The 27639-nt window shown below is 47.8% G+C and overlaps 1 protein-coding gene across 2 annotated transcripts in view; it reads right to left on the reverse strand.

Annotated features, from left to right (window-relative positions):
* The window catches only part of ITGB3 (integrin subunit beta 3), a 53438-nt gene extending 27889 nt beyond the window's left edge, over positions 1 to 25549 (reverse strand). The window contains exons 1-2 of one of the 2 annotated variants that reach the window (XM_039250665.1): positions 25431 to 25549; positions 7367 to 7452 (exon numbers count right to left, since the gene is read on the reverse strand). In XM_039250665.1, coding sequence (XP_039106596.1) covers positions 7367 to 7452; positions 25431 to 25497 — 153 coding nt within the window. In that variant the 5' untranslated portion in view covers positions 25498 to 25549. Of the gene's footprint in view, positions 1 to 704; positions 781 to 7366; positions 7453 to 25430 lie in introns of those variants that run through there. The other variant, XM_039250667.1, reaches the window with a different exon arrangement.
* Between the last annotated feature and the right edge of the window lie 2090 nt (positions 25550 to 27639).

Consider the following 27639-nt stretch of genomic DNA (forward strand, 5'->3'; position numbering starts at 1 on the left):
GGCGAGGGTGTACGATCCCTGAGGGCAGGGACTGTTTCCTCTCTCTTCCCAGCACCTGGCCCAGAAGTCACCACAAAGGTGGGAAGAGGAAGGATAGGGAGACAGCAGAGTGAGGGCTCAGAGCACAGGAGTAGACTGGCAGGCACGACATCTCAGCACTGCCCCTTATTAGCTGGTTCCTATGAGTCACGGAAGCTCTCCGTGCCTCATTTCCTCAGCTATAACATGAATATAATAATACTCCCCCCCACAGTGATGTTATGCAGATAAGACAATGCTATGCAGATAAATAAGACAATGCATATGAAACACATGGTATAGTGCCTGCCTTAGGACCAGTGCTCAATAAAAGGTAGCTATTATTATGACATGCTCTATAAATAGTTCCTGGGTAAGTTAGTTATAAATAAACTCCACAAGCTTGGGCAAATCCCATGATGCCAGGCACTGAGCAGAGCCTACCCTATCACTTTAAGCATCTTCTCTCACCCTGGACACAGGGCATTGAGCATCCTTTCAAAAACCCTGGCGTATATCCCACGGCCCTCAGAAGCTCTGGGGGTATGTGTCCACACTTGAGTACTGAGTGGGGGGCACGGTACACTGGAAAAAAATCAGGAAACAGGCTCAATCCTAGGTCTACCACTCACTAGCATATGACCTCAGATAAGTCATTTCACCCCTTTGAGCCTCAGTTTCCTCACCTGTTGGATGAGGGGGTTAGGCGACACGGTGTTTTCGGCTCCTTCCTGCTCTGACATCCAGCAGACTTAGCCAGCACTGTGTGGGCACAAATCCATGAGGGCTCTCTGCCAGGTTGGGAGGACTGGCCAGAAAGCCGGAAAACCCTTCCCGCGACCTATTTCACAATATTTAGGCCTTCAGGCCCTCAATCCTCACCCCTATCCCTACCCACTCCCTCTCACAACCATTCCCAGAAGTCAGCTGAACAACCCACACCAATATCCCAGAAAAACTGGTGTTAACATTTACTGAGCATGCACTGCATGTCACGCACGGTGACACGCACTTTACGTGGGTTACTGCCACTCTCCTGATTACAGTTCCCTCATGCTGGAACTGTTAGTATTATTTTATAAGTGAAAAACCCGAGGCTCAGAGGCTTCACAAACAAGGAACCCAATCTTACAGGAAAGAAATCTAAGGCTTGGAGAAGTTAAGTAACTTGCCCAAAGTTACAGAGCTAAGAATGGCAGAAATGAGAGGCTAACTAGATTGTCTGACTGTAATTATCTTCATAAAATGATAGTTTGTATTAAACTCTGTATAGGGTGAGGATGGAGGCAGAGGAAGAGGAGTGTGGAAGTGATGGTCCTGGGAAGAGTCACACCTGAGAATGCCCAGGTAGGGAACAGAATGCAGGATGGGGAAGGATGGGGATGCGGCAGGTAATGTTCTGCATCCTTAGCCCCCGCAGGTGACTAGTAGCCGAATTTCCAGGGGAGGGATGTGGCCACAAGGAACCACCCATACTCAAAAAATCAGGGTTCTGTAGCCTAAAACTCCTCCTGATGCTTGAAGTCTCTCTCCCTCTTATGCCCAGCCCTTGTCTGATAGGCTGACAATCTTCCCCAGATGGAGGGGAACAGAAAACCAACAGTGCTATAGACTGAATGTCTGTATGTCCCTCCCCCAGAATTCATATGTTAAACCCTAACTTCAAGGTATTAGGAGGTGGGGCCTTGGGAGGCGATTAGGTCTTGAGGTGGAGCCCTCATGATGGGATTAGTGCCCTTAGAAAAAAGGTCCCCGGGTCTCCTGGGTGGCTTAGTTGGTTAAGTGTTCAACTTGGGCTCGGGTCATGATCTCGCGGTTTGTGAGTTCGAGCCCCATGTCAGACTCTGTGCTGACAGCTCGGAGCCTGGAGCCTGCTTTAGATTCTGTGTCTCCCTCTCTCTCTGCCTCTCCCTGTCTCGCATTCTATCTCTCTCTCTCTAAAAAAAAAAATAAATATTTTAAAAATTTTTTAAAGAGATAAAAAATATAAAAGGTCCCAGAGAGCTCCCTGGCCCCTCCTGCCATGTCATAGCAAAAAGACAGCCACTATGATGCAAAATTTGCTGGTATCTTGATCTTGGACTTTTCAGCCTCCAGAATTGTGGGAAATAAATGTTTGTTCTCAAGCCACGCAGCCTGTGGTATTTTAAGTTTATTTACTTATTTTGAGGAGAAGGAGAGAGTTAGCATGAGCAGAGGAAGGGCAGAGAGAGAGAGTCCTGATGCAGGGCTCGATCTCACAAACCATGACATCCTGACCTGAGCCAAAAACAAGGGACGCTTAACCGACTGAACCACCCAGGCCCCCCTATGGTATTTTTGTTAATAGCTGCCTGAATGGAATGAGGACCACCCTGGACCAGGCAAAAAGTGGAAAAAGCTTCTGGAAGTCAGCAGCTTCCTTCTTTCCCTCTCAGCTTCACGAGCATGAGGTGGAAAAATGGCATCAGCAATGGGAAACAGTGCATAAGACTTAACCTTCTTGGCTCAAAAGATTCCAATGGGGACATCACAGATCCTCTGAGTCTCCGGGAGAGAGGAAAACGTCCTCCCCGCTCCCAGCCACGGCCAAGGACAGAATGGCGGAGCGGAGAACTTGTGGGCACTCGGAGTCGTTGTGTCCAATCTCCTCCGACTGCCCCTGTGTATCTCTCCCAACCCTTCTCCTCCAGGAAGCAGTCTCCTGCTCACAGCGCTCCCTACCTTATCTCTGAGTCCAGCTGCCCACATAAGCCCCAGGGAGAAAACCTACCAAAAAAGGCAATGACTGGACAGACCAAGATACACGAAGGAGCGGATCCTTTCCAGTTCTGAGACATTTGCTGAAGGAGGGGGTGAAGGGTAGACCAGGGAACTGAATAAGAGCAGCAAGGCCGCTGTGGATCTGTAAGCTGCGTCTTCGAAGGGAGAGAATGCTCTAGAGGGGGATTTCCTGACTCCTCATTTTCCAACATGACAGTGCTTATTACAAGAAGGCTTGAAGTGCTAAGCCCTGCTGACAGTCCTTATGGTTTGTTGTGAATTTCCTTAGAAATATAAACGCTGAAAAACAAAAACTGTCTCCCTCCCTCCTTCTGTGGTCACTGACATCAGAGGTCAAGAACATAACAGGCGGGCCCTTCAGCTATGCTCTCCCCGAGAGCCTCCCGTCCCAGGAAGATACCAAGGTGGTGACCTCAATACGCTTGGGCAACATTCCTTTTCTTAATAACCCAGATTGGGAAGGTAGAAGGAATGCCTCTAGGTTACTCAGAGGAATAAACTGAAAGGAGGGAGGACCAATGTTAAAGTTTCAGTTCCCGGTGAAACCGGATGTGACATAAAAGGGGCAGAAATAACCAAGACCCAGGGGAAGAGCCTGAGCAAAAGGGTGGGAGGTTCCAGCCCACAGGCTGTGTGAGCTAAATCCCCTCCCTCTCCTGGGAGAGTGATGCCTGCTATTAGTCCCATTCTCCATTTATCCCGATTTGGAAATTGGGAAAGTACAGCATGAATAACTCTATTTCCTACTTCTCTCACAGACTCAGTCAAGGGGCAAAATAAGACTGTGAATACAAAATGCTTTCAAAATATGAAAAATCTCAATAGAAGTCAAATACACTCAAGTCCTTTTGATATGATATAAACCAATAAGTGCAAATAGAAGGTAACTCTTTTCGGGGCGCCTGGGTGGCTCAGTTGGTTAAGCATCCAACTCTTGTCTTTGGCTCAGATCATGATCTCACAGTTTTGTGAGTTCGAGCCCCACGTCAGGTTCTGCATTGGCAGTGTGGAGCCCACTTGGGATTCTCTGTCTCCCCGCCCCTCCCCTCCACACACTGTCTCTTTCTCTCTCTTTCTCTTTCAAATAAATAAAGTTAAAAAAAACAGGGTGACTCTTTTCTACTAGTACCATCGAAATTACTACTATTATTGTGTACTATTTTCTTGGAGGCCAAGGGACAATATGCCCTACTTAATTTTTCCCCCAGAGAGCTACCAAATGCCTCCAACCCAAACAAATTAACATTGTTTTCTTGATTGACATCCAGTGAGGACAAGAAATCACTTGAACATACAGTGACATAAGTGTAGAAGGGACAGAAAGGAAAGGAAAAGAAAAGCACTTTAATTTATGGTTATTGGGATCCATACCCCATTGTTTATGGGGAGGGGAATACTTTCAATATTATACTTTTATTTTTATAATAACACATTGAGCAAAACTCTCAAGATGAACATTTATCCTCCAGATTAAAAAAAATAGAAAGAAAAAGCAGCAGAGAAGTGAGAGCAAACTTATAATGTGACTGAAAAAATATTAAACAGTAGCCTCAACCCTTTCCCCCACAGATGCAGAGAAGAAAACAGGTTACTTCTACCAGAGTCTTCTACGTAGCTAAACCCAAACCCATTCCTCTTCTTTCATCCTTGGCTGTCGGGCTGAGTGTGAGCTGGTCCACCTTCTAATGCGTACCCAGGACTAGTATTTCCCTCTACTTAGAGTTGCCGAATTTAGCAAATATTTGGGACATACTTACATTAAAAATTATTTGTTGTTTAATTCTGATTTAACTGGGTGTCTTGAATTTTATCTGGCTGCCATAACTCCACCTGCACCAACCATGACCCCAGTGGTCGGCCCCTTTGATCAGGAGTATTTCCCAAACTTGCTGTTATAACTCCTGCTGGTCCAAAAGGCCCAGGATCCACCCAGGGAACCCTTATATTTAACAAGCACCCCAGGTGATTCTTACAACCAGGCAGGTTTGGAAGGTTCTAGATTCGAACATGGCACCACAGAGTCTGAGACCATGAGTTAAATCTCTGGGTGATCTTGGCCTCTTTGCTGTATCCACATCCCAGAGACAGGACACCACCCCCACCCGTATCAGTATCCAATCCTCCAGGAACACACCCTCAGCAGATGGACCCAAAACTGCACTCATCCACTTTGGCTATGTGTTCCTGTTACGTGGCCAAACACTTGCGATACACGCCCTGAGCTGCCGTCCTCTAGGACCAAGGGAAAGCTGAGCCCAACCAGTTGTTTTTCCAGGCACTGCCAACCCTGCCTGCAATGGCCAAGGTACAGGAGGCTGAGGCAGAGGGCCCTCTTGGGTCAGTTATTCAACAAGTCACATACAAAATGGCCCACATGGTTCACTTCTGGTGTTTTAAGTCAACAGCCAAGACACTTTCAGCAGTTAAACTTGGCCTGTGTAGGGGAAGCCCTCAGGCACAAACAAAAACAAAAAACCAGCAGTCATGTTCAGGTTACAGGCTGGGATTCCCACCCCCCACTCCTCCCTGGCTGACACACTTTACCCCACACCAGACTCCTCTGCTATCTCTCCTCCCCTCCTCTCTCTTTCTCAGAGATAGCTGTAGTCATTCTCTAACCCCTTGGCCTGTTTATATCTCTAACCCCTTCCTGTTTATATTCCATTCTCCCAGAGAATATCTTATTCGACTGTCCACTTCCAGTCATTAGTTTTCTTTGGTCCTTGATGAACTGGTTTCTCCTCTGACTCACCCCCCCACCCCCCCCCACCATTCCTAGGCAGGTCCTACTTTATGCTTTGATCCTACCCTCAGCTTCCAGCCACCCCCACCCCCACTGTCCTTACTGGTCTGCCCCAGGGGACAAAACTCACCATGGTCATCCATAAATATTCTACACTTGCATTTCCAAAATCTAGTCACATGACCTACAGGCTTTGTCTGGTTAGGCCTCAACATACTTCAGCTACAGGGCCTGTCCCTGTGCAGAGCAAAAGGGGTGACGGACACTCCAAGAACATATTTTCTTTTGCCCCAGATGCCTCTTGGCCACAGTTGCCTGCATTTTCTCTCCCTTTGGGTTGAAAAGGAAGGGGGCACATCCTTTGAGTGCCACTAGGGCTTCTCCCATGGCTACCCATCTGCTCCAGCCAGCTTCGGGCCATCCGATCCAAGGAGGAGGTGTCCTTCCCATCCAGCTCCCCCTTCTTATGGGATGCACTTGCAGGATTCTGACTTCCTTACACACGCGGCTGAATGCTATTATGATGGCGACCAAGGAAAGAAGGATATGGCAGAGAAGGGAGGAGGCCCCCTCACACTGGAGCAGCCAGCTCAGCCCAAAGGGGTGGAGAACCTTTGGGGAGGGGGGAAGGGGATGGATTCGCCCACCCCCCTCTCCACCCCGCCCTCCCAGCCCCAGGGAATGTTTCTTTTGCTAAATGAAGTCAATGTGGCCCAGATGTTGGGCAGCCGCCTCTGGAGGCAGTTCCCGCGCTGAACTGTACAGCGGCAAGGCAGTGTGTGGGGCTGGCCCGGCAGCTCTGGCAGCCCTCCTGTCCAAGGATAAACAGCCTCCCAGCTCCCGCTCTCTCCCCCCACGTCCCCCCCCAGCCTGCCAGGGAGGTTGCCTTTTTAGGAAACTCAGCAGATCAGGGAAGAGAAGAGGAGGAGGCTGGGTTAGAGCAGTCATGAAACTGCAGAGGGCAGAGATGTACTGTGGTGACAGAGAGGGCGCCTCAGGTAGCAGGGAAAGCAGCCGGGCCAGGAGTTCAGGTAAACACCTGCCGGGGGCCAAGCCAATGACTCAGCCTCAGACCTAATCACTGGAATCCCTCCAGCCACACTCACCCCCCACCCCTCCCCTGGCTCTCACCAGCTCCAAATTCCCATCCCAGCCACAAACATAGCCGTTCCCTCAGACACACTCATTCCCTAGGGCCCCAGACACAACAAACCCTCTGCCTAGACACAGCTAACCCTTTCCTGTTACCCTTCTATCCTCACCAAATTGGCCCAGTGCCTTCCCTCATTGACACCTAAAAGAGGGAAGGAAGGAGGAAAATGAGAGGGAGAGAGAGGAAAAGGTAAAGCTGTGGGGTCCAGACATCAGAGGAAAAGAGAAAAGATCCCCTGACTGAACATCCCCCACCCACACCATGTAAGTTCAAGATTCTTCTTTTATTTGCCTTTTAAAAACTCTAGGATTCTTGTAAGCCAGCATCACATCTATGCCAACAACCCTCCGCCGCCTCTCTTTTTGATACCCTGCTTCCCTGAGGTGCTCCACCCCAACAAAAAAGCAAGCAAAGTGTGGTAAAGGGGGACAATGGCTACAGTGAGACCAGGGACCTAACCACATTGGCTCTTGCCAAGGGCCACACCGTAGCGTCAGGACGGCGATTCCGGCGGCAACCCCATGACAGCTCCCACTGACATTTACCAGTTGGAAAGCTTCATCCTAGTTCTGCTCAGAAGGGACAAGGGGCTTGTGAATTTAGCAGGGAGGAGATAGCCCTATGGGTCCATTCCTGCACAAAAGCAGCTAAGCCTGGGGAAGAAGTCAGGTCAGATGTTCTCTCCTTACCTCATCTGAGCACCAGGCACACACAGGACTCACAGCCAGACACTCCTGGCAGGAGTGGATGCCTCGTGTGTTACAGATGTTGGACACTGCAACAGAGACAAAGGCGTTAGCAACCGACTCGGCTTGACACGGTAAGTGGCCTGTCCCATCCTCCCCCACTTCCCCAAATGCCCAGGTGTATAGCTCTCAGATGCACACAGAAGGTCTGACCAGACTATAGACAATCACCAAACGCAGGCTGTTTGGTAAAGAGGAAAGAGAATAAAAAAGGTCAGGAGAAACTCATCACCACCCTCACTGATGAGGCCCCAGTGACGACAGGCGTTGGAGCAAGACGGACCCAAAGTGTCAGATCATAACAGATGGAGAGGCTGTAATTAACAACTGGTTTGACACCCACATTGTGCACAGGAAAATCTGAGGCCCAGGGCAATGCAATGTGCCCTCTCTCCAATTATTGCCATGACGGATTGATTCACAGCCACTGTGTGGGGATCCAAGGCTCGGATGCACTAATGTTAACACACTGCCTAAATATGGTGGGGGGCGGGAGTGGGGGTGGTGACCGCCAGTGTTCCACTGGCCTCCCAGGACAAAGCAAATCTTCTGAAACCTTCTCAAGATTCCCAATACACATATCAAGGTGTCAGGGTGTAGAATGATCCAGGGAGAACGCCAAAAATGTCAGAAAAGGCTGAGTGGGATAAGCTGGAAGAGCAGGGATGGGAGTTAGAAAGCCTGTATTTGAATTCTTTTTTACTTCTTAAGTTTTTCTGTATTTGGGGCACCTGGGTGGCTTAGTCAGTTGAGCGTTCAACTTTAGCTCAGGTCATGATCTCCCAGTTCATGAGTTCGAGCCCTGCGTCAGGCTCTGTGCTTGGAGTCTGGTTCAGATTCTGTGTCTCCCTCTCTCTCTACCCCTCCCCTGCTAGCGCTCTGTCTCTCTTATGCCTTCAAATAAATAAGCATTAAAAGAAGTTTTTATGTATTTATTTTGAAAGAGGGAGAGAGAGAGACAGCAGGGGAGGGGCAGAGAGAAAAGGGAGAGAGAGAATCCCAAGCAGGGTTGATGCTGTCAGAACAGAGCCTGATGTGGGGCTTGAACCCATGAACCACGAGATCATGACCTGAGTCAAAATCAACAACCGACTGAGTCACCCAGGCACCCCTGTATTTGAATTCTGAATGCTCTTTTTACTAGCTGTGTCAGGACCTGGAGCAGTTCAGTTAACCTTTATGAAATGGTAACCTCCACCTTACAGGATTTGTGCAAAGAATTCAAGGAGGTGAAGGAGAAGCACACGCACTCGGTACATGACAAAACACCATTCAAATGTGAACAGCTTTCACATTGTCGTGGGACAGAGAAAAGGCTGGGGGGTGGGAGTGGGGGGGAGATAGGAAGAGCAGAGACAACCACAGGGACACAAATAACCCAGAGAAGCCTAGCCAGGAAACAAACCCCAGGCATTCGCTTGGGCGAAAGCTCTCATCCTCCCTGCTCCCCCCTGTTCAACCTTTCCGGGCTCAACTAGGTAAACCTCCCCCTTCTGCAGTGGCCCCCAAGAAGGCCTTTTCCAATGTAAGGAACATACTGAGGGAGATACATTCCTCTCCATGACCCAGTTCCTTCATCCAATTTTCTAAAGTGGTCACTTTGCCCCCAGCTGGTAAGACCAGCAAATCTATTTTTAGGGAAATCAGCCTGATCAATGGGGTGTTTTCCCACTGCTCCCAAAACTTCTCACCAAGCTGAATGTCTGTCTATTTTATTATAATGTGTCTGAACTCCCTTCCAACATCTAGATAAAACATATCCAGAAGATGTGTGTACACACACACACACACACACACACACACACACACACACACAGAATATTGTCAAGACAAATTATCCATTGTTATCTATTGTATTCAGTGTTGACAAGTAGACCCACCATACTCAGGGATTATCTGATTTTCTAGGAGTGCATACCTTTGTTTGACTTCTATTCATTGGGAATTTTTATAACTCTCTAAGTAGAAGTTAACTTGTAGAAAACCAGTAACAACAGAAATGATTCTTGGGTTGCCTGGGTGGCTCAGTCGATTAAGTCTGACTCTTGATTTTGGCTTAGGTTATGATCTCATGGTTCGTGAGTTCAAGCCCCACATAGGGCACTTTGCTGACAGCACAGTATATATGATTCAGTGTTAATGATTCTCATCCAACAGCAATGCAAATGATTTGTCTGGTTTTATTGCCTTGTAGGACATTAACCAATTTTGAAAATATTAGGTAATTGATTTCAGTGTTCTTTCACTTACCAACTATAAGTCTCTCTTCCCTGAATTTTCTAAAGATTTTTTTTTTTTTTACTATTTTTAAGTAATCTCTCCACCCAATGGGGGACTTGAACTTACAACTCTGAGATCAAGAGTAGCATGCTCTATGGCCTGAGCCAGCCAGGTGTCCCGCCCTTCACTGAATTTTCTTTTGATTTAACCTTATTAACTCCCTCCTTAATGGAGTTGAATAAAATCTTCGACACATGTTCATGTTACATTTGTATGGTAATGTACTTTTAACTCTTTAAAAATTACATGTAACGATACCCATCTCAGGGCCTACCGAGGGGGCAGAGGGATCTAACAACAGAAGAGGGAACGTGCAATCAAGAGAGAGCGGTCCCCACAGAGCCACCACTGCTAATGTGGCCTTGGGAGAGTCAGGTATCTCCTCTCAGCCTGTTTCTTCACTCGACTATCCTAACATTACAACTTCTCATCTATCTGTCTTAACAACTCTGCCACCCAATAGATTTTGAGTGAGCCTCTTGAAGCTTGCCCCGTCCAGCCCTGTCCAGCCCTGGTCCTTGCTCACAGAAGATGCTACACAGATATATAGTGGAGCCAACTGAGAAGTACTGGACTGGATCAGTTATACGTTGTGTTTTTAAGCAACCAAGCTCATGTCTCCAAATTATGCATGGAATTCCAATATAAAACATGCAAATGTGTTGAAACGGGTACCTCTGACAATTTAAACTTTCATTCTTCTCCTAAAGACACCAGAATTACATGTGGAATCCCAGAAGCCCCAGACTTCCACAGAGCTTGAGTCTGTCTAACTTTCAAAGGCCCTCCCCGAATCCCCGGTTCCGCAAGTGGGGAGCCGCTACCAGCCCCTGAGTAACCTCTGGGCCCCAGGCTCTGACTTGACTGACACCCTTACCAAGCGAGTGCGAGGACCATGTTGTGGGAATCAGGTTGCCAGCCTGGCTACCAAGGCCACCTCTGAGTTGGGACAGCCCTCAGCCATGTGTTGTCTATCATGGAAGGAAGGTAGCCAGTCTTCCAGGAGCGGCCGGCCTCACAGGCAACAGGAGGCCTCCCCTTGCAAGGACTGCCTGGCTACGTCTCAGCTCACGGCGGCTCATTCCCTGGCCAGATATGAGCACCACCCTCCGAACCCCACTTCACAGCCTTACTGGAAGCAGAGCCTGAACTATTTTAGGCCTCTGTCTCCCTTCTCGAAGTTTCCATGGGAATCATTATCCAGGGGGGTGATTCTGGACATAAATGCCATCGATTTTCACTGGGGAGTGGGGGGAAGAGACAGGCAGGAGACCTTGGGAAGAGTGAGAATAGAGAAGAGGACCACGGGAGGTGTGGGCACCTCCAATTACTTTTGAAAACTTTTCCCAAACTATCCATTTTTCCATCTATTCATTCTCAAATTAGCATGCATTTGCCTAGGAGCCCTCGATTGTAGCCACCATAGAAAGCCTTGCCAGATGGGAAATAAGTAACAGCAGGCCCTGTCCCGGGGAACAGTTGGTCCTGACCCCAGAGGATGAGACAAGCTGCTGGGGATCTGTTCTCTAGGAAGTCAGGCTGCGGAGTCATGTGAACCAGTTCCCTCTTCCTCTCTTGGTGAATCACAGGTTGATTTCGTGAGAATCAGTCACCCCTCACAATTCCCCCCTACCAAGACCTACCACCAAAGGCAGGTTCCCCAGATCCCAGTGCCTAAAAGCGACTGACTCATCAGAAGGCTCTGTGCCTGGGCCACGCTGATTCAATGAGCTTCAGCTCTGAGGCCACCCCTCCCTCCTGAACATGTGGAAGGAGTTTGGGCCTCTGTTTCCAGTCATTCATAAGGCCTATGTTCCTGCTGGGCCTCAAAGGCCCAGACTCAGCCCTGCTGGAGAAACAGCGACCTTTTTTTTTTTCTAATTTTTGTTTTTAACATTTATTTTTGAGAGAAAGAGACAGAGCATAAGCGAGACAGAGAGAGGGAGGCACAGAATCCAAAGCAGGTTCCAGGCTCTGAGCTGTCAGCACAGAGCACAATGCAGGGCTCGAACTCATGAACTATGAGATCAGGACATGAGCGGAAGTCAGATACTCAACCAACTGAGCCATCCAGGCACCCAGAAGCAGCAATCTTCAGCACAACCTTGTCACTGAGAAGAATCAGCACCCCACCACCACCCATTCTCTCTGACAGTTTAGCCAGAGCAAGGAAACAAGGTGGACTGGTCCTCACAGGGTGGCTGCAAGGATTAAATTAAACAAATCCCCATCAAACTCAGCACAAAGGGCTGGCACACAGGAAGCACCCACTAAAGGCTGCTGCTGCTGCTACAGTGGCTGTTGTTTTTGTCCTTGCTGTTTTCATCCTGAGTCCCAAGCTGTTTGTGGCGCAGGTGAACATTTTGCTTTATTTTTATTTTTTCCCTGAAGCTACTACTCTACAGGACACTAGACACACCACTGAGCATGCCCTGAACGGTGGCAGGACCGCTGCCATTGCGCTCTCTGGGAGCTCATACCCAGAAGGCATCAGGCTAGAGTAAAATGATCAATTGGCAGATCTAACTTCTAAATGGAGTCAGGAATATTAGTGTTCGAAAATCCAATCCAGGAAGGTTGGCCAAGAGGAGAAGGCCCATTAGAAAATAGAGAGAGGGGCGCCTGGGTGGCTCAGCCAGTGAAGCGTCTGACTCTTGATTTCAACTCCGGTCATGATCTCACGGTTCATGAGATCGAGCCCTGTATCACACTCTGTGCTGGCAGCTTGGAGCCTGCTTGGGATTTTCTCTCTCTCTCTCTCTCTCTCTCTCAAAGTAAATAACACTAAAAAAGAAAGAAAGAAAAGATAGACAAGACCGCCAAGAAGTTTGCCTGGAAAGCAGGAGAGGGAAAGGCTGTGGTTTGGCACATCAGCCCAATTCACAAAACCAGAAGAGAGACAAAGGATAGGAGAAATGGAGAAAAAAGGGGGGACGAGGAAGGGTGTTGGAACAAGTGGAAGTCATAATGCGTCAATGAGAGCTATTTTGAGGACGTACTGTCCAATGAGCCAGGATGTCAGAATGCAGGAACGGGCCACCCTAGTGAAGCCAGAGTGCTTCAGGAAAGGGCTAAACCAAAAGGAGAGGTGTTTAGTGGGAAGGGAGGGTAATCCACACTGCATACACTACAGATTATCTTACTATCTGCCAGAGAGGAGGTCTGGCCTTGCTCTCCAGCCCTGTCACTGACCTCTGACTGATCACTTCCCAATTAGATCCATGGGGACACCAGCTGACTTGGGCGGGGACTGATCTTCCATTGCAGTCACCTGGTTGGGTGAGTCATCCAAGAACAAAACATCTCATACTAGCTGCCATATGGATTCACAAGTGGTTTCTCTAGAGCAAGCTGCTAAGAAAGTTTATTTTTTTCCTTCATTACATGGAGCAGCAGCTCAGTAATCTAAGGAAGGGGAAGGTAGGAAAAGTGAAATTCAAGGTAACACCTTGAGCATAAAGCTCCGGAAAGTATCACCCAAAATGGCAGGAAATCCAAACTACCACATTAAACCATATCTAAGACTATGAATGTAGGATGTGCCATGATTTCAGAGATTTAAAAAAAAATGTTTAAGTGCATCACAGTTAAATATGGCATGTGACATCAGAAGGCATTTGTGTATAATTTGTCTCTACCAATATTAAAATGTGTTATGGGTTGAATTCTGTGCCCCCAGAAAAAATATGCTGACGTCCTAACCCCAGTGCCTCCAACTGTGACCTTATTTGGAAATAAGGTCTTTGCAGATATAATCAAGATAAGGTCCTTAGGGGAGGCCCTACACCAGTATGGCTGATGTCCTTGCAAGGGGAAAACACCATGTGAAGACAGACAGACAGAGAAAATGCCATGTGATGACAGAGGCAGAGATTGGAGTGATTCAACTGGAAGGGAAGGAATGCCAGAGTACCAGCCACCACCAGGAGATAGGAAGCAGCAGGGAAGGATTCTATCCAGAGTCTCAGAGAAAGCATGGCCCCGCTGATACCTTGACTTCAGTTTCTAGCCTTCAGGGAGAATAAAGTTCCATTGCTTTAAGCCACATAGTTGTAGCACCCCTAAGAAGATAATACAAAATGGATTTATGTTTCCATAGTATATACAACACAATTTTGAGAAACACTGCCCCTAAATACTTTGCATGATTGAAAAAAAAAAGCCATCCTGGAATGAAAACTTTGCTATGGTTAATCCATCTATAGATAATGGGAACATGGCCACTTTAGCTTTATACTTTTCTACCAATATACATCAGCAGTGTTGGCATCCATTCATTCATTTACTCAACAACTGTTCATCGAGCACCTACCTGCGCCTGGCACTCTCCTAGGCACTGGAGACATACTGTTGAACAAAACAAGCCCCTCACTCTTGTGGAGCTCAAATTTTAGTACAAAAATGAAAACAAAAACATACAACAAAAATTTACAATTTCCACCAGTGGCAAATGCTTTTAAAAAAAAAAAAGCAGAATAAAAGAATAATATCAATGAGGCAAAGAAATCTCTTTTAGAGAAGGTTGTCAAGACAGGCTTCTCTGGACCTGAGTAGACATTTTTCCAAAGAGATCTACAGATGGCCAACAGATACATGAAAGATGCTCAACATCACTTATCATCAAGGAAACGCAAGTCAAAACTGTAGTCAGCTATCACCTCACACCTGTCAGGATGGCTAAAATCAAAAAGACAAGAAATAACACGTATTGATGAGGATGTGGAGAAAAAGGATCCCTCAGGCCCTGCTGGTAGGAATGTAAGTTGGTGCAGCCGCTGTGGAAAACAGTATGGAGGTTCCTCAAAAAATTAAAAATAGAAACACCATATGGTCCAATAATTCCACTACTGGGTATTTACCCAAAGAAAACAAAAACACTAATTCAAAAAGATACATGCACCCCTGTGTTTACTGAAGCATTATCTATAATACCCAACTTTGGAAGCAACTTAAGTGTTCATCAATAGATAAGTGGATAAAGAAGATGTAATACACACACACACACACACACACACACACTCACATTGGAATACTGCACAACCATAAAAAAGGATGAGATCTTGCCATTTGTGATAACATGGATAGACCTAGAGGGTATTATGCTAAGTGAAATAGGACAGACTGAGAAAGACAAATACCATATGATTCACTTATATGTGGAATCTAGAAAACAAATTAATGAACGAGAAGAAAAAGCAGAATCAGACCTATAAATACAGAGAACAAACCGATGTTTGCCAGAGGGAAGGGGGATAAGTGGATGGGCAAAATGGTTGAAGGGGAGTGGGAGATAGAAGCTTCCAGCTACAGAATGAGTAAGTCATAGGAATAGGGAATATAGTCGATGGTATTATAATGGCATTGCATGGTGACAGATGGTAGCTACACTTGTGAACATAGTATAATGTATAGAGATGTTGAATCACTATGTTTTACACATGAAACTAATGTAATACGTATGTCAATTGTACTAAAATAAAAAAAATTTTAAGAGGGAGGAAAAAAGAAAAAGAAAGGTCTCTCTGAGTTGACATTTCAAAATGATATGAAAGAGTGTGTCAAGAGAAGATCTAGGGGACAGGCATTCCAGAAAGAATCCACAACAAGTGCGAGATGCACCTCAGCCTGTTAAGGAAGTAGCAGGAAGAGAGAAGGAAGAGGGAAGAGGCAGAGAAGTGGCTGGAGCAGCAGTTAGGGACCAAAGTACTGGAAAGCTATAACCACGGTAAGGAATGTGGCTTTCATTCTCCTTCTGATAAAAAGCCATTAGAGGAATCTGAGCAAAGGTGAGCAGAGAAAAGATCATCTTGGCCACTGAAAGGAAGGCAGACATAAGGGGAACAAGACGAAAAGAAACCTGTTAGGAAGCGATTACAATAATCCAGACAACAGATGGCAGGGATTTGGATTGGGATAGTAATGGTGTTAATAGTGTGGTCAGACCCTAGATATGTTCCAAGGACTTGCTGATGGATGACATGTGGGGTAGAAAGATAGGGAGGACTTTGCTCCCTAGCAAGTGGACCTGCTCGGACCAAGTTCGAATGGCCAGACCACTGGCCATACCCTTTCACTGACTCTTCAGCCAATAGGCCCTGCCCTTGTAAGCGAAGCCAGATCATGCCTGGTCCGCATCTCCAACTGGGTTAATGAGGTAGCCAGGTGTGGAGCACTGCAGAAAGCCCCTCCTTGGAGGGAGTCCTAGCTTCTGTATGATTGTCATATAACATTAACACCCAGTCTCTGAGCAATACCATAGGGCAGCCGTGGTAAAATCAATGATCATTATTATTGTGTAACAGTGAACGTGGTAGAGAAAACAGAACCACGGGTAGAGGATCTCAGGTCCAAAGCCACTTCTTTGCCATTCCACTGGCTATGTAACCTCTGGCAGGCCCGTTCATCTCCCTGGGGCTCTAACTTGCCATGACTCTTTCATTCTCTACCCAAGGACTCATAATTGCTCCTTGGTATTTAAAGGCCCTAACGCAGCCACATCAGCCAAGCACGGGAAACCCCAAACAGCCACTTCCTTTTCCCCAGGCTCCCAAATGTGGACATAATACTTACCTCGGGCGTTGTTAGGATTAAATGAGATAATTCATGTGGAAGAACCACCTGTGGCGGATGCTCAGTAGATGTTGGCTCCCTTCCTCCTTACCTTTCCTCTAACTGCCTCCTGCATTCTGAATGCCCATCCCCACTGATACCACAGCCCTACCTCAGGGTCAGATTCACAGAGTCCTCTGCCTCCAAAAGAATACGCTGAAGAAATCACTGGCCAGGAGACAAGAGCCCTCAGGGCTAGAGCCCACCAATGCCACTAAACAAGCCATATGATCTCAGGCAAGTCCCTTCAACTCTCAGGGTTTCACTTTCCACTTCTCTGTAAAGCAAACAGTTTTGGATTAGAAAATCTTCAAGGAGCTGGCCACCCTGGAAGTCTACTTTCCAGCCAGAAAGCACCACAGGGGACTAACAGTCTAGGACCCCTGGCATCCCAGGGCCCAGGACCACTCACACATTGCACAAATGTCCATTTCTTCTTAATAGCTTAACTGATACTTGATTCAAATGCTGCATCTCAAGCTCTGGAAAATTTTATCAGCACAGGCCGCACCTCCCAACTGACGCACTCAGCACAGAGAAGAAGCAAGCCGGTACCAAGCTCTGTTTGAGGCCCAGCCCAGCGGTGCCCTGTTGGTGACCTCCTTGGCATCCAGCTATCCAGTTCTGCCACTCCTTCTCCTCCTCCAGCTCATTTCCGGTGGGCATGGACTGCAGACAATGGTCCTCACGGTCCCGCCTGTCTTGGTAGGAAAGCAAATGACTCCCACAATTTTGGAAAACAACTCAGCAAAGCCAATTACAATTTAGATGTAAAATATACCCGTCTTTTGACCCAGCAGCTTTAATTCAAGAAATTGAGGCTGTAGAAACACGCAAACGAAGGTGCAAACAATGAACGAGGACACCCCCTGCAGCTTCATTTGTAGTAGCAAATAATTGGGAATGATCCCAATGTCTGCCAGCAGGGAACCCATTAAGTGGATTCTCCTACATCCATGTAACAGTATGCCTTCTGGCAAGAATGGTAACTCTTAGGATAAATAATGGAAAGATATAAACTGGCATAAAAAGATGCTTAAAGGGGCGCCTAGGTGGTTCAGTCAGTTAAGCGTCCGACTCTATTTCGGCTCAGGTCATGATCTTATAGTCATGAGATGGAACCCCATGTTGGGCTCCATACTGGGCGTGAAGCCTGCTTAAGATTCTCCCTCTCCCTTTCACAGTCTCTCTCTCTCTCTATGTCTCTCTCACTCTCTCTAAAACAACAAAAAAAATTTTTTTAAGATGCTTAGAATATATTACTAAGCGACAAGGACCCCACTGTGGATGATCCCACTTAAGAAATTAACATTAAGAAGAGCACCTGGGTGGCTCAGGCGGTTAGGCGTCCGACTTCCGCTCAGGTCATGATCTTGCAGTTCATGAGTTTGAGCACCGTGTTGGGCTCTGTGTTGACAGCTCAGAGCTTGGAGCCTGCTTTAGATTCTGACTCCCTCTCTCTCTCTGCCCCTCCCTGGTTCATGCTCTGTGTGTCTCTCTCAAAACATTTTTTAAAAATTAAAAAAAGAATTAACAATAAGAATAAATGAATAAATAATGAATATGTGGCGATATAGATAGGGAAAAAAACAGGGTAACCGTCAACAGTGGGTATCTTTAAGCATAAGACTACAAAGGACTTTGCATTATCCTACTGCATCACTTTTTTTTCTTTTTTTACAACAGGCTGAATTACTTTTATAAGCTAAAAAAACAATTAAAGCTAATTTTGAATGTCCTCGGTCTTGTCTCATTTTCTACGCTGGCATTCATCTACAGGTAGGCTCCCTAGAGCTCAGCAGGTTTCCTACAACCTGGGGCGCCTGCGGCATCAAAACCCAGCAGACTCTCTGAATCTGAAATCCATCAGGAACTCAGGAGTAGACTTTGGCCCACTGCCTTCAGGAACCACCCAGGAGAGAGCAGGTAAGGTCTGTTCTCAAGATGTAGAAGTCCCTGAACAGGGAATCCACGTTCCCACCCATCTCAGAGAGGCGGTCAGACCCGCCCCCCACAGGCAGCTCCAGCTGAGGATTCACCTGGAGGAGTTTAATCTCCTCGTGTAGTAGCTCAAGCAAGGGTTTGAAACCATGGGTGGATCTCACAGGCGCGGGGGGGGGGGTGAGGGGGGGGATATCCAAGAATCCCGTTTAGCAAAGAGATTTAGGTTAATTACAGGGACTTCTTAAAGTGGCTACTGAACGCCTTTTACCACACCTCTGGAACGCTCTTCTGGTGTGAAAATGTTCAAGTCTGTTTTTAACTATAGACCTCCCTCTTTCCCCACTCCCCCAAAGAAATCTTTACATGGACTTCCGTGTTATGAATTAATTAAAGGAAAAGCTTCTCCAGTTGAAGGTGGGGAGGAGCAGGCATAAACCAAAGTCTCTCCCTCCATCTCCTTACACTTTGCAGCCCCTGAGATACTAAGAGCCCGAGGCCCAGGGGGAAGATGGCTTGTGCAAAGTCACCCAGCAAACTGATGAAGAAGCTTGCACAGCTGGGAATAGAATGTAGGTTTCTCAGTTTTCAACCTGCAGATTTTTTCACACTGACATTTTTTTTTCCTGTATGAAAGGATGTGTTTTTTGTAAGTTAAAAAAAATAGCACAAGTTTAGGTAGAGGAATACTGACACAGATGAGAATTATTATATATACAAGGAGGAAAATCTGAATTGAACACCATCTGGGGGCACTTGGCTGGCTCAGTCGGTTAAGCGACAGACTCTTGATTTTAGCTCAGGTCATGATCTCACATGGTTCATGAGTTCGAGCCCTGCATTGGGGCTCTGTGCTGACAATGCAAAGCCTGCTTGAGACTCTCTCTCTCTCTCCCTCCATCCATCCCCCAATTGTGCTCACACGCACTCTATCTCAAAATAAATAAACATTTTTTAAAAAAAGAACACACCATCTCATTAATAGTGGATGTTAGGGCAGAACAAAATTAAAGGGAAACTAGCCATTTTACTCTCCAATGTTAGACTTTTTAAAATGAGCACATATCACTTCATTCTCTCCTTGAATGTCTGAATGTCTTTACCAATTGAACTAAGAAATGTTGGGTTGGGAGGGGAGGAGGGAGACTAGTCTTTTTGTGGGAATATGACTAAAAACCAGAAAGGAAGACTTGCTATTTTCAGAGATGCTACCAAAAACTTCAATTAAAAAATTTTTTTAAACTTTTAATGCTTTTTAAATTTATTTTTGAAAAAGAGACAGTGTGATGGGGAAGGGGTAGAGAGAGACAAAGACACAGAACCTGAAGCAGGTTCCAGGCTCTGAGCTGTCAGCACAGAGCTCAATGCAGGGCTCAAACCCACGAACCCTGAGATCATGACCTGAGGTGAAGACGGAGCTCAACCAATTGAGCCATCCAGGCGTTTCACCCCCCCCCACCCAAAATTTAAAAGGTAGAATAGCCCCAGGTTTATTTAACAAGGATTGTGACATTCCACATTTGGCCACAAAATATGCGTTGTTTTCCAAACTAATAATAAAAGCGCTGGTTGCTGCAAAGTCCTCTCCAATATCCGGAAGATATCACTACTTAGCACTTGGGAAATCGAATGGCTTATACATGACTCAAATTGCACTGCTCCCATTAGAAAATTCAGAAATTGAAAGTTGCATCTGGGTTTCATTGACATGGTTCCTCTGCTCTCAGGGTAACTTGCCTCAGCACCTGAGGAAGATGGAGTAGACCGGGATAACTCCTGAGCTTTCTGACACATACCACAACATGCATGAATCTCAGATGTGTCACGCTACGCGAAAGAAGCCAGACTTAAACGGCTATGACTTCATTTATGTGACATTCCATTAAGGGTAGGATTATAAGGACGGGAAACAGATCAGGGGCTGCCAGGAACTAAAGGTGGGCATAGGGCGCTGATGACAGAGGAGCTCGAGGGAACCTTTTGGGGTGATGGAAATAATCAGTATCTTGATACTGATCCATCAGGTGATGGCTACCTGACCTAACATTTATAATTCAAAAAACCATATACCTAAAAAGGACGGATTGTGCTGCATGTAAATTAACCCTCAATAAACCAACTTTAAATAAACACTTTAAAAAGAGCGTTCCTGGAGGGGCATCTGGGTGACTGAGTCAGCTAAGTGTCTGACTCTTAATATTGGCTCAGGTCACGATCCCAGGGTTATGGGATGGAGCCCCCAGTCAAGCCCCACTTCGGGCTCTGTGCTGAGCATGGAACCTGCTTAAGATTCTCTCTCCCTCTCTCTCTCTCTCTGCCCTTTCCCTACCGTCTGTTCACCCCTGCAACATGCACACACATGCCACGCTCTTTCTCAAATAAATAAATAAATAAAAGAGTGTTCCCAGAGACACTATGTGCATGAAAAAATGGTAGATTTTACACATTTCTTTTGCTGGATAGTTTCATATTTAAATAAACAGCAGCAGGAGAGGATGTGGAGAAACAGGCACCCTCTTGCACTGTTGGCGGGAATGCAAACTGGTGCAGCCACTCTGGAAAACAGTGTGGACATTACTCAAAAAATTAACAATAGAACTCCCCTATGACCCAGCAATAGCACTATTAGGAATTTACCCAAGGGATACAGGCATGCTGATGCACACATCAGGAGTGCTGACTGGGGCATGTGCACCCCAATGTTCATAGCAGCACTTTCAACACTAGCCAAATTATGGAAAGAGCCTAAATGTCCATCAACGGATGAATGGATCAAGAAGATGTGGTTTATACATACAATGGAATACTACTTGGCAATGAGAAAGAATGAAATCCTGCCATTTGCAGCAATGTGGATGGAAGTGGAAGGTATTATGCTGAGTGAAATAAGTCAGTCGGAGAAAGACAGATACCATATGTTTTCACTCATATGTGGATCTTGAGAAACTTTAACAGAAGACCATGGGGGAAGGAAAGGGGGAAAAATCGTTACAAACAGAGAGGGAGGGAGGCAAACCATAAGAGACTCTTAAATACAGAGAACAAACTGAGGGTTGGTGGGGGAGGGGGAAGTGGGTAAGGGGCATTGAGGAGGGCGCTTGTTGGGATGAGCACTGGGTGTTGTATGTAAGCGATGAACCACGGGAATCTACCCCCAAAACCAAGAGCACACTTTACACACTGTATGTTAGCCAATTTGGCAATAAATTATATTAAAAAATAAAAATAAAAAAATAAACAGCAGCAGTTTACGCTGGGAGAGCAGGCAGGGTCATTCCCCTGCTCCCACTGCACTGGCAATCATGACCTGGGTTCCTTCAGGCACACTGATCTTCCCTCGGCAAGAAGGGGCCAAGTTCAGGGGTAAGGAGGCGAGGCATTGGGGTGAGGTAGCAGGCCAGCTCTGTGGGCAGCCGGGGGGCTGGCTCAGGCCAAGTGGTTTATCCCTGAAGCTGCTCAGTCACCCCCCAGTTAATTATCTGTCTGCTGATTCATGAGTTGTGGTTCCTGTGGGCATGATTCCTGGCTATTTCTGCCAACAGAGGCAGAAGGATTCGCAGGGCTGGGAGGGGACGATAACCAGAGATCCTGAGTGTGGTGGGGAGTTACGGAGGAAGAATTTCTATTAGGAAATTCCAAAGTCATGTCCACTCTCCCCCTCCTCACTGCCGCCGCCTTGCCCCATCTTATGCTGTCCCCAAGTGATCTCTACCACTCACACAGTTTTGAGGTAGGTAAAGGAGAACGCTTCCCTCCTGTGTGTCTCCTCCCAGGAGAAGTGGGGGAAAAGCAGACAATTCGCTGAGGGTTCCCTGAGAACAGTGGTCTAAGGGACCATAGTGCAAAGATCCAAATGCCCAAAGAATTCATGGTCTCAGCTGAATTCTAAAATTCTCCAGAATGCCAGATGGAGCACTTGAGGAGCCTCTGTGAATAAGTGCAGATATTCAAATACTGGGTTTCTTGCAATGGGCCACACCACCTCCAGATGCCTTCTGCTAGCCTTCCCTAGGTATTTATCTTGGCTGCCGCTGTGCCCGTCATTGGGCCTACCGCACTGAACAAAATAGACATGCCCTTCTCCTCACTGCACCTGAAATCTTGTTAATGTCTTTCACTTTCCTCTTTTCCCAGAGACAGTACTTAAGGTTTTCTAGTATATAAAGCAAATGATGGGCCTCTTTCCTCCTTGGTATCTGTTGTGGCTTCTTACTGGGTGAAAGCGGCTGAGATATGCTAAACGACCAATGGCAGAATGTCACAAGGGTATGGGACAAGGGACTTCATCAGTCTCATTCTGGGAGCCTGGGTTGCATGCCTACATGAAGTAGTAATGGCTTTTGTCTTCAAAAAAAGGCAAAAGTATCTACATGGTAGATACTATGGATAGGGATAATGGCAATAGTAAATGCCATTTGGGGTGCCTGAGTGGCTCAGTCGGTTGAGCGTTTGACTCTTGATATCAGCTCAGGTCATAATCCCAGGGTCACGGGACCAAGCCCCACATCCAGGCCCATGTAGGGCTCTGTGCTGATTCTCTCTCTCTCCCTCTGCCCCTCTCCCCTACTCATGTTCTGTCTCTCTCTAAAAAAATAAAATAATAATAATAAATAAAGTGGTAAATGCCGTTATTGAATGCTTATTTTGTGCCTTTATCTCATTTAATTGGCATAATCATTGAAGTATTGTTTTCTTCACTTTACAGATGAGGAAAGTGAGATTCCCAAAAGATGAAATAACTTGCCCAAGGTCACACAGTCAATAAGAGACAAAATCAAGAATTAAACCCACATCTGACTGGCTTCAAACCATAACTGTCTCTTTTCCTAGCCAACAAGTTTTGCTGCCATGTCTGTCCAGGTCCCCAAGGTTGCTGCGGAGGGCTTCCTCTGGAGAGTTTCCAGAATACAAACTCAGGAGGAGAAATTAGCACTTCAGCTCAGAGCTAATCAACTTAGTGTGACAGCAAACAAAACTTGTCTCAGGTTAGAATAAAGACGTATACCTAGAGAAGCCACAAAACCTAATACCTCTTGAGTGAAGCTAAAAAGAGCATCTTTATATGTAAATTCCAAAACTCAATTCTACCCTCAAACAACCTCTCTCCTCCCCATCCCAGACTAGGAGAGTCTCTGTGCCACCACCCAGCTCGTTGTGTCCCTTCAACCCTGTGTGTACCAACACCCCTCTTCTACTCTCATCCTAACCACCTGCTTCCCCAGGAATCTGACAACACCTGCAATCCAGCAGTAGGGGATTCAACCCTGGAGTAGAGGATTTAAATATAATCGAAATTGCTTTTACCAGGGGCCATTATTCTGGAGGTCGGACTCTTGAGCCCATGCTCTTAAATACTCCTCCACCCTGGCTCTCAGAGGGAGTCTGGGGCTAGCTCAGCAGAACACATCACAACAGCTGGAGTCATCCCAATCACAATGACGAATCTGTGAACAGATCTCCTAAAGGGTATTTAACGCAAACTTAAGTATGTCAATGCAGTGGCATCCTATACGCACCATTACAACTCTGTAAACCAGATCAACAAAAAATACCGGGAGTGAGGGGTGGAGGAAGAGACATCAAAATAACAAATGCACTCCGCATTGTCACTCATATCGACACACGCATCACGCTAGGCTCTACCTTATGTTACTTTACTTCCTTCGAAGACTGTAAGAATATAATGATTAGACTCAGAAATCATTCAGAAATTCAGAAAGCTGTAGATGTGAAAAGAAAAATCACAAACGTTTTAAGTTCAGTGAAGCAGGCAGCTCCACTGCTCCCACTGACATCAGGCAGCATCTGAACTGAGGCTCTAACACCTTTCAGGGCACAATGATGGAGACTCGTATTTCTGTCCCATGGTCACCACCAGGCTGCTCACTGTAGGCTGAAGACATCAGTTGACCTGTTTGAGCATCTATCACATGGGAAGCTTCAGCAAAAACAATTTAGCCCCCTATAAATGATCTGTAACTGCTCTATCATATCATCCACAGATTGTGGTGATGGTTTCCTGGGTATATATTTATCTACAAACTCATCAAGTCATGTATTTTAAATACATACAGCTTTTTGGATGTCAATCATACACTGAAGTTTTTTTTTAATATTGTTACCCTGTCCTGTATAATCTTTTACACACACACACACACACACACACACACACACACACACAAGATCTTGAAGGCAGTCATCAAAGTATTTCTGAAGAGCTATCTTTGATATGGTCTTATCAATAGATCTTACCTGCTTTAAACTATCTTACAACTACTTCTGGTTTCATTATGAGTACATACATGTACACTTGGGTGTCCTCTGCAGAGGAACGCCCTAACGAGCCAGGAGCCAGAGTAGTTCTCCCCGGGAAGGCCACCAGGGCGCCAGAAGGACCAGGGGCAGCATCCCTGGACTGTAATCTCCTCTGCCCCTACATCCGCTCCCCTGCACCAATGAAGCCGGATCGAACGCTAACTGCCTTGGCATGGTGTGTGCAGCAGCAGGAGACACAAAGCCAGGGATCCATGCCAGTTCCAGGGACCCTTGGTGTGGCTCGTCGCATATACTGGAGGGCGATCTTTCGGACGCGGGGTCTGTCCCACAAGCGGAGGCACCGCTGTAACCCAGGGACACAGGAGGAGGGTAGGAGACACAGCCCTCACTCTCCTCTGAACCGCTCCTGCCGGGAGCCACCAAGGAAAAAGAAGAAAAGAAAAGAAAAACTTGGGAGAAAGTGTAACCCAAGGGGAGAGGGGAATGTGGAGGAGCGGGCACGCCCGCGCGCGCACACACACTCTCACGCGAGCTGGTACAATCACATCCCTGGGCAGCGCGCGGGAACAGCCCCGGGAAGCCCAGCTCGCCGCGCCCACCGCGGCCAGCCGGCCCCCGCCCGCCCCGGACCTGCTGAGATGCGCGCAGCCCCGAAGGTGCGCCCGCCACGCCGCGCGCGCGCCGAGGCGGCCCGGGACAGGCGCCCGACTCCCCCCGGGGCTTCTGCGTCCCGGAGGACCCGCCCCTAGGTGGCCTCTGAGCCTTGCTACCGCAGGGTCCGGGAGGTCCCCGGCTGCGGGCTCCGGCGGCCCAGCCTGGCCCCGCGCACTTCCCGGCTCCAAGTCTGCGAACTCCGCTGCGGCAGGATGCGCGGCGCGGATCTCCGGGGAGCCTCACCCACCTCCGACACCGACGCCCGCCAGCGCCCCCAGCACCAGCACGGCGGCCCCGAGCGGCCGCGCTCGCATCTCGTCCGCCGCTGCCGCCGCCGCGCCCGCCGCACAGCGAGCTGCGGCGCCCGCGGCCACTTTTCCCGCAGCGGGAGGGGAGGGGAGGGGACGGGAGGGGAGGGGAGGGGACGGGAGGGGAGGGGAGGGGAGGGGAGCGGACGCGGTGGGTGGGACAAAACGGGGCGGGCCGCCGACTCGCGCTCCCTCCCCTCCGGCGCTTTTCTGGACCCTGCGCGGGGGAGGGGGCGGTGGGAACCCGCGGCTCCTCTCGCCCGGCGGGCGGAGGCGGAGGAGAGGCTGGACCGCAGCGGGGTCGTGGGCACGTTCTCCGCAGACATCCTGGTCCCGGGGTCCGCGCCCGGATCCTGAGTATGCTTGGAAAAGCCAGGAGCCTGTGGCCTCTCTCCTACCCAGTCTCACCTCCTGAGGGCTTTCTCTTTCACCTGAACTCCCGGGCACTGCCCTCTGTACCTTGAGTTTCGCTCCTGCACACTTTGATTTGTTTATTTGACAACCCTTTTGAATGCCTACTCTGTGCCAAGCGCCAGTTTAGTCCGTCATTATTCACTTTTTTCCCCCCTTGGATTACTTTGGTTTTCCAGAAAGCCTCTTGACGACAAGACCGCATCTCAAGCTTGTGTAAGCAGTGATGTCCATAAAGGGCCTCTCTCTACAAATACTTGCTTGCACATAGTAATTGATCAACGTTTCAGGACACGGTCAGTACACTTTCTCCAAACGCAAGCTCACAGGCTTTGCAGCTTTATCATATTTTCCTCCAAGGCCTCCTTCCCACTCGCTGCCTGCCCCCCAATCCTTCCCCTGGGTCTCCCTGTCTTCTCCAGACCAGAAACCTCAGGCAGCTCAGAGGAGCAGCAGACCAACACGGGCTGGGGCCGGTATCTCTAATGACGTAAAAACCAGACCTGACGCATCAGAGAGGACGTGGAAGTCTCTCCAGCCCCTGGGCTCCCCTAAGGGCTTTCAAGCTGCCCCTGGGCTGCCCTAAGCCTTCTCTTGAGACACACAAGATGGCTGAAAACTGGCCCTGACTCAGCTTTCCAGACTCATCTCCCACTCTAGCCCAGGAAGATAACTTGGGCTTTCCATTTGACTGAACTTCCTAAATTTTCCACCTGGAAAATTACACTTATCTTTCAAAACATCCCCGATGCAATCTCTTCCGCGTAGTCTTGTCTGGGCCCCTTCCTCCAGCCCCACCCTCTGCAGAGGTGGGCACTTCCTCCTCAGACCTCCTAAACATTAGGATATAGCAAAAGAGCTGCACCCATCAGCAGAAATGTCACTAGCAAGTTGAAGGGGACAGAGGAGGAGCCAGCGCCCAAAGGGTAGCTGGGCTTCCTGACCCGGACCTTGGCACTCCAGCCGCGCACAGCTCTCTTAGCTGGGAAGGAGTCTCTAAGCCATGTTAACAGTGTCGTCATTGCCCTGGCACAAGATCCCGATCACAGGGGGGCACCTGGGTGGCTTAGTCGGTTAAGCGTTCGACTTTCGCTTAGGTCATGATCTCACGGTTTGTGGGTTCGAGCCCCGCGTCGGGCTCTGTGCTGACTGCCAGCTCAGAGCCTGGAGCCTGTTTCAGTCTGTGACTCCCTCTCTCTCTGACCCTCCCCTGCTCACACTGTCTCTCTCTCCTCTCTCTCCTAGAAATAAATAAAACATTAAAAAAAAAACAATTAAAAAAAAAAGATCCCGATCACAGGGCCTGGTCACATGTCTGCCCACATATTTATTTATTTGCTCAATTCCCGCAATTGTAACCAATCTCCCAATCACCCAGGTGTCTCCTCAGCCTAGCTCTCTCGGCACCAACACGAGGTGGACACTGGCTCAACAAACCTGCTGTCTCCATCCCCAGCCCCCTCAGCCTGAAAAACTTCCTTGAACAAACCTTGCAGTGAAGGTTTTCTGACAACAAATATGCTCAATTTTCATTTGGTTCCCCCTCCTTTGCAATATTTCCTAGATCAAGATATCTGTGTTGACAGCGATTGGGGGCCGGGGTGGGGGGTGGGGCGGCGGGTGGAGAGGTTTCCTCGTCCTTTAAACACTTGCTACTGTTTTTCTGGCCTCCACTGTTGTTGTTGTTGTTTTTTTATGTTTTATTTATTTCTGAGAGAGAGAGAGCATGAGCAGGGG

This window comes from Hyaena hyaena, unplaced genomic scaffold (genome assembly GCF_003009895.1).
Source record: "Hyaena hyaena isolate Hyena2069 unplaced genomic scaffold, ASM300989v1 scaffold_378, whole genome shotgun sequence".
Lineage (NCBI taxonomy): Eukaryota > Metazoa > Chordata > Mammalia > Carnivora > Hyaenidae > Hyaena > Hyaena hyaena.